The sequence below is a fragment of the Bombus pyrosoma genome, linkage group LG10 (genome assembly GCF_014825855.1).
Source record: "Bombus pyrosoma isolate SC7728 linkage group LG10, ASM1482585v1, whole genome shotgun sequence".
Lineage (NCBI taxonomy): Eukaryota > Metazoa > Arthropoda > Insecta > Hymenoptera > Apidae > Bombus > Bombus pyrosoma.
In genome coordinates, this window is record NC_057779.1 from 4,087,168 (window position 1) to 4,099,356 (window position 12,189).

Here is a 12,189-nt window from a genome sequence, read left to right on the forward strand (position 1 = left end):
TGAATAAAATAGGTCATAAAACAGGTACAAGTTATCAAGGAGGGATCTAGGATATTTTCAGGACGTTTCAAGCTTGAATTTCTATCTTTTTTCTTTTTAAATTACAGATCGTTGTGGCTTCTCTCTTCGTAAATAGTTCAACAACTTACGCCAAGTAAATTCCGAGGTACGTAGCCTTCCTTGTGTCCCAGTTTGCTCCACCACCATTCCCTCTCGTTGTCGTCGCCCTTTCGGAGTACAACTAGGGAATCGCCGTTCTTCAGTGTAAGCTCGTCGCTGTGTTGTGCCTCGTAATCGAACACTGCGTACACTTGCCCGTTGTTCATTATTCCGAGCTTCTCTTGGACACCTGCAATGAGTTATAAAACTTGTTGCAATTGCTCATCAAGATTCAAGAAACATTCTACTAGTCGTTAAAATTAGTACTGACTGTATAAGTATTCCGAGCAGCCGTCGAAGCCCTCCTCGTCCTCTTCGCATTTTTCCGCTGCTGTTTCATGATCGGAGAGGGTAGTGGCAAATATACAAGCTCCGTGTTCCACCAGGAATCTCACCATAGATAAATTATTGCAACTCGCGGCACAGTGCAAAGGAGTCCTGCGGTAAAATTAATTGAACAATTATTCAAGGTTTACAACAAGATAAAATTAACGATTAAAACAAAATGAGCGGCTCTTACCATCCGTCGCTGTCCTGAGCGTTTACGTCGCAGCCAAACTCCACCAGAAACTTAACGATCTCCAGATGACCGGCGCAAATGGCGTTATGAAGCGCGGTAATCCCTTCGTCGTTAGCCGAACTAGGATTCGCCACTTCTTTAGCAGTCTTCTTCACCAATTCCAATTCACCTTCGAGGCTGGCGTCCAACAGAAGCGCCAGAGGATCAAAGGAAACCCTCCTCGAAAGATTCACCTTCCCTGTGCTAGACTTGAGATTCCCTTTTTTCCTCCTCATCACCTCGTTGCTCTTCCCATCGACTTCCAGCTCGGTTCTTCTTTCGGATTCTTTCGCCTTTGCCTTGTCCTCGATGTTAATGACGTTCAACGCGTCAATGATGTCCGCTTCCTCCAATTTCTCGTTGCTAATTACATCTTCGTTGATACCGCTCTTCTTGCAATTGTCCGTCGTGTCGATGATTTGTGACTGTTGCTGAGATTGTTGTTGTTGTTGTTGTTGCTGTTGCTGTTGCTGCTGTTGTTGCTGCTGTTCCGTTTGCATTAGGTCCGCTGGAATCTCGGTTTCCGGGAATAGAAACGCCGGTGGCATCTCAATCCGTCGATTTATCGACACGTGAACATTCGATTTGGCGTAACGGAGTTTCGGCTGTTCGGAGATCGGCGCCTTCTTCAGGGTCAGAGGCCTCGCTTTGATGATCTGATGGTTGCCGAATTGGGTTTCCGTTGGAGATTCCGGCGGTTCGGACGTAGGAATCGGCGGTACGTCTTCTTCTTTCTCCGTTCTGTGAACGATTCAGTGGAAACGTCGGTTAGGATCGACAGAATAGCTTGGAGGATTGCGGTTGTCCAAGAAGGTGCATTAATTGGGACAGTACGATCGACGTGGTTAATCCTCGAGCTTAGAGACTCGAAGAAGTTTCGAAACAATTAGATGCTTTAATACGTACAACTAACTTTGATACTCCGTGTCAAGTGTTTGAATTAATTAATGGTCGAAGACGCCAGGTCTATCAAACTCCTAATCTCTTAAAAAAGTTTCGATGATTGACGTGTATTCGAAGAAAGGGGAAAAGCGCGCGATTTGATGGTAAGATTTGGAGGGAACTTAGATGAGGAAACAGGAACTTGGATCCCGCCTCGATGGATCGAAGAGCTCGCGTACACTAAACTGTTGTCTCAGCTGCACGGTAGTGGTTCTATTTTGGTGTCTATTATTCGAGACAGGCTTCGATTCACCGGCCAAATCGATCACGGACTAATTAACATTTATAATTAACCCGGTAATCGTTTTTACGAGCTGTTCCCAAAATCCCTGTTCTATCTACCGGTTTCCTTTGGGCAATAGTTGCTTGGCATGGATTCGAATAGAGATAGAAATTTCAATCTCAAAATTCCAATCTAAATTCCGAAATTCAAATTTTAATTTAAAAGTAGGTATGAAATCTGTGAAATTCGTTATAATCTAAATTAATACGCCTAATAAACGGTAGCGAAATAACGCACAAACCTTGCATTGATTCCCAAATTGTTCTTGCACTCGCTAATACCGTCGGTCGAGTTATCCACCTTTTCATGATGAGTCAGCCGTGGCGGAGGATTTGGTTTGCTCGGTTTAGGAGGTAGTGCTGGTTTCGTCTTGTCCTCTCCCATATTCTTCCTCTCGTTCTCGTTCTTCAACCTGTCGAATTCGAACGTTTTCTCCGCGGTCTTCGCGGGGATGTCAAATTTCCCGTTGTGCTCGTGCTTCGTCATGGAACCCTGCTCGAATTTATTCTGATTGTTTTCGAATTTGACCGGGTCCTGTTTGAACTGTTGTCCACCGACTTCGTATTTGTTCGAGGGTTCGTGCTTGAATCCTGCATTGTGTTCGTACTTCACCACCGACGGTCTAACCTCGTGCTGATCGTGCTTGCCGTACTGCTGAGTATTCTGATTAGGATCGTACTTTGTTCCATGTATTTGTTCGTGCTTGTTCTGCGCAGATTCGTATTTCCCTTGCTCGATCTTCGATACGTTATCGTACTTATTCGTCTGATTGGTAGTTTGTTCGTGCTTGTTTGATTGTTCGTATAATTTCGTTGGTTGATTGGTCTGGTCGTATTTTCCATGCTGATCGTACTTAGAATGTTGCTCGTACTTTATCTGATGAGAATCGTACTTAAACACCTGATTGGGCTCGTACCTTTGCTGTTCGTGCTTAGCTGGAAGAACATGTTCGAACTTTTCTTGGCCTTTTCCTTGCTCGAACTTCATCTTATCGGATAGTTCGTTGCTGGATGTAGGACTGGTCATCGGTTGAGTTTGATTGTACCTTTGAACCGAATTCCCGAAGCTGGTCCCGCTGGATGACGAGTGAATGGTCGACGGAGGGTTAGGAGAGTTCTGAGTCTGATAGACCGAGGACGAAGACACGTGAGTGTTTGCTTGAGTTGGATGCTGAATCACAGGATAATTATGCCTCGATGAGTAAGTCTGATCCTGATTGGGCGTTTGATTGCTAGGGATAGATTGATTTGATTGCTGTTGATTGGAATTTTGAGCGTTCAAGCCGACAAAATTTTGCGCGTTATTATGTCCACGGCCTATCAGACTCAGCGTTTGAGGCATTACAGGATGAATTTTCGTGGAGGAAGTCTGATAGATCTGAGATTTGACGGAGAAACTCGGCGCCACGCTGGATACCGGTTTCTGATGCGTTTGAAGGTTTCTATGGTTCTGAGTTTGGGTAAGGGACACCGTGGTGCCAATGTTCGACGCCGACGAACCAACGTTGTGTTGCTTCTGTTGCACGTTTCCATGCTGTTGCTGTTGCGTTTGCGACTGTTGTTGTTGCTGATGGATCCGAAGATTCTGCGACAGACTCTCCGGACTGAAGTTGTGGGATGAACTGATCAAATTGTTGTTCGTGCTGTTGGTATTGTTGTTATTATTGTTATTGTTGTTGCAGGTCTGTTGCATGTTCACGGGCTGGTTGGCCAGGTTCTGGTTATGCTGTTGTTGATTCGTGCCTAGCAGTTGCGATTGACCTAAGAAAATATCAATCGAATCATCGATTAATCGAGCTTGTAGCTTACGATTAAATCGTTCTTCGAAAATTTTGTTCAAACTACTAACCTTGAATATGCGACTGCGACTGGCTGTGAGCGATTTGATGACCAAACTGTTGAAACGCCGCTCTCTGACCCAGCTGGGACGCGCTGGCCGAGTGCTGAATCTTGTTCTTGTTAACGTCGTCCTCGGCCGCCTTGAAGTTCACCGTGAACTTGGTGTTGTAAGGCAGTGTCTGGTACTTGGGGTCGTTCTTGTTCAGATTAAAATCGTTGTCATTCGGTATATGGGAGTATGGTTCGATGGCGGCTATGTTTCCAGCGGGTCTGGACTTTCCTCCGGCGTTGAAGTCCAGCTTCGACTCCGTGAACCCCGTGTTCGCGTTCGTGCGGTTTCCAGAGCCTAGTTGCTGGCTTAGTCGTTGATTCAAGGCTCTTTTACGCTGAAGACGACCCTGAAGCTGGGCTATCCTCGCGTCTATCGACGCCATTTCCGCTTGTCGTTGTGCCAGGGCTAACCGTTGTTGGGACACCATCTGATTTTGCTGCTCGTTCATCTTATTACGATACTGTTGACGGGGAAAAGGGATTCGTTTCAATTTCCTAGCTCTCGTTAAAATCAGTAACACGAATCCTGCTTCGTTTAAGACGTTAAAGCGAAAAAGAAGAAAAACAGTTGTTCAATTTCTATCCGACCCTTTAAGATTTCAACCATTCCTATAAGAAACCATCGTATAAGAAAATTCTGTGGGATCGGTAAAAGCATTCCGGTCACACTCGCGGAACGGACGATATCGACCTACTCGCCCTCGGATGGTCGGTTACAATTTATTGCAAATGGAAGCCACGACCCAGAATGGTGCAGCTGCGAACAGGAGCGACGGCTAGAGAGTGTGAAAGGGCTCACCATAAGCTCCCTCCTAAGTTTTTCCAGCTCGGCGCTGGCCGGCGTCGACAAGTGTCCACCACCGCCGCCGCCAACGCCTCCGCCACCGACGCCTCCGGCACCTCCACCTCCGTTTCCGGTCCCGGCTGCGTTCTGTCGACCCCGCAGCTCCTCCAGCTGTCGCGTCAACTCCTCGACTTTCGCCACCGCCAGAGAGAGCTCTTTCTCCTTCTCGTTAAACAGCGCCCTTATGCAGTCCAGGTCCGAGGCTGTGAACATCAAACCAACAAGAACGTTACAACGGAAAGCAATATTTTATTTACGAACTGTTACATTTTGTTTAAGAAATTGTACAGAGAAATCAAGGTGGAAGATATATATCGTAAAAGGAATGCTTTTCTTCTCTTTTTTATCGAGGAAACTCGTTCTCGAGAATGGAATAGTATCGTTCCAAGTCGATATATAACTTGTCGAGTCTCTTCTTTAGAGTTGCACGGCTTCGAGTATGAACCGGAAACTGATTCGATATCCCTACAAAGATAAAGCAGGAGTCTGTAAGAGGAGGTGAAACGAGTCGGTCGTTTGACCCGACAAAGCAATAGTTTGCGAGGATGAAACTTTCGTTTAATTATTTCCTCGCTCCTTTGATCCGTTCCCTGATTCGTTCGCGACACCTTTCTTCGCAGCTTTAATCTCTGTCTAACGACGTTATCTTCTTCTCTCCGTCGCTCACCGCACTTTAAAGTAGAAGTTATCGAAAACAAGAAACGTATCCGAGCTGAAATAACAAATAATCTTCTCCTTTCTCCCAGGATGAGAAAGTCGTGTATCTTCCAAGCAGAGGAATTCGCATCTGTGGATAAAGAAACGAACGCTTTCCTCGCTGACCGCGAAAATGACGATCGTTCCAAGATCTTCCGTCCCCGTTTTTTCAATTCGATGACTATCGATTCGTTCTCGGAACGAGAACGGCGAAACAATTCAACGACTAATTGCCCGATCGTAGCACGTCGACTCGTAACGCGAATCCCTGTTGTGTCTCTCGTAAATCATTCCTTTAATTGACACTTTTTCCAACTTTCCAACGTTATTCGCCAGTCGAGGTAGCTTTCTCGTCGCACGGGTCTTTGCCTCGCGCGAGTTCGTACATCGAATTACCGCCGATGGATGAGGGTTTTTCGAGCTGCAGGAGAACTCGAAGTCTCCGTTATCGAGTTTGAAAGGGAAACACCAAGGGTTGTACGGGTTTTCCCCTGAAAGGTTCGCGGAAAATCTCGTAGGATTTGAATGGCCTAACGCATGACTTTCTTTTTGATTTTAGCGAGTTCGATACAAAAGAACGACGGGTAATGAAAAAGATATCTCTTGAAAACGAAGACTCGTTCTAGAAAATTCTATTAGCATTTCGCAACATTACACGTGTACTGTAACTTACACCTACGATCCTTTCAAGAATGATTTCTACAAGCGCGCCTTTCTCTCGTAAGAATAAACGAAATTTAATCCAATTAGAATTCATTTTCAACAATCTATTTATTCCACAATTTGATTTTCAGCAAATTAATCATGAAACGTTCATGCATCCTTTGATCTCTTTTATCAGTTGCCCCACTCGTTTAAACATTTACGAGCTCGTAATTCGCTATGACTTTTGTTTGTTCCCATCTCTCTCCGTTATTTTATATCATTATACAATTTTGCATTCCATAGATGTATAATCTTCTCCTTTCTAAAGGGTTTTCACGTCGATGAATAAATAAATAAATGAACAAACAAACAAATAAACAACAGAAAATATACAATCTTAAAAAGAAATTATTCTCTTCGATTGTTAAATTTGTCAAAAGTATTTCGACTGTTCCAGTAAATCGACCAGATCGGGGCATCCCACCACCCTTTCGATTTTCCGAACGATCGTTCTTTCAAGTTGCAACGCGGCTGTCTCGCGTTTTCCAGCTCGATTCGCTGGAATACATCGCGTTCGAACCAGTCGTCCGCGTTCGACTGTCTCGTTTCGATACCACCGCAGAAGAATTGCCTCGAAAGCTCGTAAACCACGCGTATCCTGGACGACCGAATGGTTGTCCTGCGGAAGGGACGATTCTTCGTCTCGTGTCCTCGATATATATCCAGCGAAGAAGAGCGTCTCGCGTGGAATACTGCGCGACGATCATGATTCGACTGGCCTCCATTCTTTTATTTGTCTCTGGTGTTTCATTTATTTGCAGCGTGCTGACGTTTATTGCGAATCTCTTCGTTGGATGTACCGAGGACGAGAATTTTAAGCTTTTCAGATCCGCTGGCAGCCGTAGCTCCGCTTAATTAGAAGATCTCCGGAGAATTCATATACGAAGAACGAACGTAAGTCGTGGGTAAGAAATAAAACGCTCAGGAAAGTCGTCTTTTCTTCGAGAACGCGGTTCCAAATATTTCAGGACCTCTGAGGTTTAAATAATTCTTCAAAATCCTTCGTACGATTTTTTTGGCTACAGCGACCGATCGACGATCTTTGTGATCGGCATTGAATATCGGTCAGAAAGTAAATTCACGAATTAACATTTAATATCGATTACACACTAGGAATACTTTTGCAAGCGATTAAAATTTCGCAATTTTATTCCCAACCGAAATCTTTGGCCAGAAGTCTTCATGAACCTCTCACCGTATGTATTAAAGCAACGTCGCGTTTAATTTCAAGGAGACCCGGATTCGCAAAAACCAGAGAACTGGTTCGTAGGCCTTTGACCGCTTTGCCGTCATTTCCCGCGGGTGGAAAGCGGCGAGCAAAAACAGCCCGGGAAACGATGAGGATGGAAAAATGGAGGCGAAGAATGTAGGAGAAGGGACCTTTTGTCGCGCTGCTCCACAGAGGAACGATCGGTCTCAGCCACGCCTTATTAGACTTTTCATTTCCATTCCCCCTTCCTTCTTCGTCTTCTTTCTCTTGTCCTTCTTTTTCCTTTTCTTCTGCATTCAGCTTATTGCCTCTCGGCAACGCTCGTGAACCGCGAGACAGACATGCTGTGGCGAAAGCTCGTCCCTTTTCGAAATTACTGCGAGCCGAGTCGAACCGTACGCCGCGCCTTCGTGTATGCCTAATTTGGAAATTATGTCGCGAGAGTTAGCGGGCGAACCAAAATTTTCGTTGTGGAAAATTCACTCTTCGAAGCGTAGTTACAGAGAGACGTAGCAATTTGTCGTTTTCGGTCGCGTTGCTGTCTCGAGAATTGTAAAATACGTGGTAACTAGATGCGCAGCAGCTTTATAAAAGCGGAGAATGCTTAGACTAGTAGCGAACTTTACTCTTAACAACACGAGCACTCTAATTCGACGCTGAACATTCTCAGACTTTGGTCTCCTGCGTATGCTCCTGAGTTTCAAACGTGCTGTATTCCGCGAGCCTGCTCGCCGATTTAGTTATAGCTAGTTTGCTGAAAATCTCTCGAAATCCAGCGACCAACGGAAGGGATGAAAGAAACGATCGAGGGCTGCCTCGTTTTTACACGATAAACGAATGCGAGCTGCGAAACGGTCTGATTAATTGGATCAGGTTGCGTAAAACGTGTTCAATTGATACTGTTGCACGATTAAAGATGCAACGATCGTTAGCAGCGACGCGAAGAGATATTCGTTCGATAAACGATACAACAACAACAACAGCGTGCTGCGTTCGCATCGATGATTTCTCGTCGTTTAATTGTATGCACCAATTAAAAGGATGCCATTTAATTAAACGCTGGCCGCTGTATCGCGCGAGTTCCTCTCCGACAACGTTTGCCGATTTTTGCGAGAAATTTCCACATTCTCCGCGATCCTGACGTTAGAAACATTAAACCATCTGGTTAATGATTATTTCTCTGGTCTGGTTAGTAGACAGAGTTTACGTACCAACCCCTCTTGAGTTTTGTTTGCATCTTTCATACCATTCTAAGAGGATGCTCGCTATGAACGTGAAAAAAGGCCACTTTCGTCGTTCGTTGAGAGGTACGTTGACGATTTAAAATCCTCAGTTAAGAATCTACTGCCTCGATGGATCTCAGAAAATTTAGCAATTCTCTTGGTTCGCTTTTCTTCCTTAAAGATTCAAGAGTTTGGATCGTATATAGTGGAAAAACACCTTGGAAGGACAGCTTAAAAGCTGAGTTTCGTGCTCAAATTGTAGAAGAATATTACTAAGAATATTAATTGTTCGGAAATTTCATTCAGCACGTTCTGAAAAGCAATTCGATCTTGATCGAATGTGAGCTGAATTTTCGTTGGTCAATTCAAATTACGTGTTGCATAACTTCTTCGATCGTATTAATTTCTTTACGCGATAACGAGAAATATTTATCCGCGACAGTATCTCTGTTCCTGATAACAGTTGATCGTCAAATTCTTCTGATAATTAAGTGGAATCTCGTGCCAGTCGTACTAGGAGACTATTAATTGCTTCGAGTTTGATGATACGTTGTCATTGTGGCCGCTCGTTGGCGGTGATTATCGATTTCGCGAGGTCGCGACGCACATAGGATATCACGGCTCGAACACGTCCTCAGAACACCGGACCTTCCGGCAATTGGAAGTTCGATTGCACTATCGAAAATTGGCCACCGCTTCTCCAACGGCTATTATACTTCTTCGATTCTCCAGAGAGTTGCCGGGTTCATGCAAATTCGCGACGACTTCCCACGTCTATCAGCAGCGAACAAGGATTTCCGTTCGAGTTTTCACCGGAAACGACCGTTTCCAGCACTCTGGAGTTTCTCGGAAATTTCGAAACTTCTCTCCGTTAATTTACTACGAACACGACGATAAGTCGAACAACCATATCGTATCTTACGCGTGGAGCGATATAAGCTTTTAATAATCGGCATGGAAACGATGGATTTTTAGAAATTTCTCATTTTCATTATCCCGCAGATTCGTTTTAATTTGAATCGAGTGTACTCGAGAATCGATTCGTTGTTTTTTAAACGAGAGTACGGGTTAGAATCGTCGAGGATGCTTTATGGCTCGATTGCTTTTCACGCTGGATTTGATTGTCAGAGTTCGTTGCATCGAAGCAGAATATAGTCGAAATAAAACAATAAATCGGCCACGAAGATCCACCCTTGTTCTTATTGTTAGACTCACCCGTTTTCCCTGGCCAATGATTTCGCGTTGCGCGGGCTACCACGAAATGGCCAGCATTCTATTATTTATACGTGGGGTGTCTCGAAGTTGGACGCAGGGGTTTATTGGCTTAATTCCGCTATTTTTCCTTTACGAAAATTCGACGAGCTTTAGTAGATCAGAACACAATAGTTAGACGTACGGAGTGCTTCGACGAAGCTGTTGAATTATTTTAACGAGAAAAGTTGATGTTTATCTATAATTGGTGTCCAAATTTTCCACCATTATCCTGAAGCTTCTCGATCGTACCTTTTGAATCGAAGGGGAAACAGAGGCAAAGAAAACCCTAGAAACTTCCGCAGAGTTACAGAGACAGAGCTCTCGTTTTATGGAACTTCCTCGAATCTTCCAAAACGCGCCCTCAATTTTCCCGACTCGCGATCCCAACTCTTGCGAAACTGTTATCGGTGAAAATCATCGGAACACCATACGCCTTCGGCTATGGTTACAGTCACAGAGACGTAAAGATAAAGCGTATCTGCGAGCTGAAAAAGCGATACAAGAATAGCAAGAATACGTTGCATAGAGGCCCTTTGTGTGCGAATATTTTGAAAACCAAAGCCGAATGGCGGTAACATGCATAGGGAAAACTCTGTTCAGAATGATGACCTCGACAACGTATTTCACGGTCGTCAAAAATCGGCAAGATGTACCCGATTCCGAATAATTATCCAAGCGTTTATTCCAAACTTGTTCGATCGCCGGAATCGATCAACGTCGATTCGTTAAAATTACGAGCTGCGGTATTCGCGGATGAAGTTCGTCTAAAATTAACTCGCGAGACCGTGGGCCAATCGCTCGAAGCTTCGGCTACATAATCTCCCTAGTATAGAGGGAGGGTGAGAGCGAGGGGATGATGTATCGTCGCGTGGCGCTATTGTCCGATGACCTAGAATTCCATTATCGAATTCTGGCTATATGTGCCGGCTGGCGAACTCTCGCTCGTGTTCCCGGCTGTCGCGCGGCTTCGAGATTCGATACGCCTCTCGGCATCCGTGCCGCGGATACACCGTGTTTTCCGTGTCTACGCCGACCGAATGGATTTCTGATACGCGAGCATCGCGTGCCTCCGATACGCCAAGCGCCGTGTCCTGATTCAAATTTATCGAAGTAGCCTGGCAATTTTCCTGTCGTCCATCTTTCGAGTATCTTGAGTGAATGCTGCCGTCACTCTTTGCCTTTAGTTCTCCGGCGACTTTGGAGTAACTCCCACTTCGAGTAACGAAATTTGAAGATTCTTACTGAGGCTAAATGTCTGTACTGACGTTCGCAAACAAATGTCGCAGCCAAATAAGCATCTGTTTTTCTGCGGATTTTCCACGGGAGACAGACGCTGATTGGCTGTGACACGTGTTTGCGGGCGATTGTCTGTCGATCGAGACTTAACTTAAGGGGGTATGCTATTTTAATTTAACATCTCTTCTTTTTTTCTTTGTTTGCAAATATTTGGTAAAGGACGAAGATTTTTATAGGAAACTTCAAGCAATGTCTTAAGTCTGTGTTTATATTTTTTGTATTACATAGAATTACAAAATGGCACAGTCGTTGCAACATTATCTGTCTCCATATCCGGCGTAAAAGGTAAACATTTTGTACGCGAACTTAAAAACAAAAATAGATTACCTTCGATGTAGCATAGGATTTTTCCATAATTTCGAAAAGTGGGCGCTCGTGAGAGACAAAATATTATTCTCCGGTAAAAAAAAACAACTTTAAACGTTTGTAGAAATTCAGCGGATCAAGACACTAAAAAAGTCATCAAACGCTATAATCTATCTTTGTTTACGTTCGTACAAAAATGTTTTACTTTTTACATTCCAGCCACGTCTGTCGCTGGCTGCAAGCAAACAAGGTTCCACTGAATATGAAGTAAGACAATGTTATGCCACTCCGCTATTTTGTAATTTCATGTAATAAAAGAAACAAAAACACAAAATTAGAAAGTCTTAATCTTTTATCAAATACTCGTAAGCGAAAGAAAAATGTTAGATTAACTCTATCTTTTTTAGACTTCCGGGCCTGCATATCGTCTTTAAGGAACACGGAAAAATTAATTTCCTTTGTCCTTGAACTTATTTCGTAGTTTAGGTATTAATTACAGCCAAAGCATACTAAGGGTCGATATATGAATAAGTGAAAAGTTAATTTCGATAGACGCGTAATCAGTGACCCATTAAGGAACGAGCAATAGTTTTTAAGAAAAAGACGTGATTAGATAAGACTTACGCGAACTTGTATCGTAGGAACTTCTTTATGTGAAAAGTTCAACCAGGAAGAAGTGCCAGTTCATAACATATCAGACTCCCTAGAGGGATTTTTTGCAAGCCCACGAGAGAAATCGATTCAAAATTGAGCTCGGAAAGATAAGCGATTCCGTTTTTTGGGTTTCGACGGAGTCAAAGGCGCCCCGAGACGCTCTTTCCCT

General features: G+C 44.1%; 1 protein-coding gene across 10 annotated transcripts in view; it reads right to left on the reverse strand.

Moving 5' to 3' along the window:
• LOC122571907 (putative uncharacterized protein DDB_G0271606) overlaps positions 1-12,189 on the reverse strand; it is a 106,077-nt gene that overhangs the window by 1,532 nt on the left and 92,356 nt on the right. For all 10 annotated transcript variants that reach the window (XM_043736222.1, XM_043736221.1, XM_043736220.1 and 7 more), the window contains 6 exons: positions 4,632-4,879; positions 3,792-4,293; positions 2,185-3,703; positions 680-1,459; positions 431-597; positions 150-349 (listed from right to left, as the gene is read on the reverse strand). In XM_043736222.1, the coding sequence (XP_043592157.1) occupies positions 150-349; positions 431-597; positions 680-1,459; positions 2,185-3,703; positions 3,792-4,293; positions 4,632-4,879 (3,416 nt within the window). The remainder of the gene's footprint in view (positions 1-149; positions 350-430; positions 598-679; positions 1,460-2,184; positions 3,704-3,791; positions 4,294-4,631; positions 4,880-12,189) is intronic.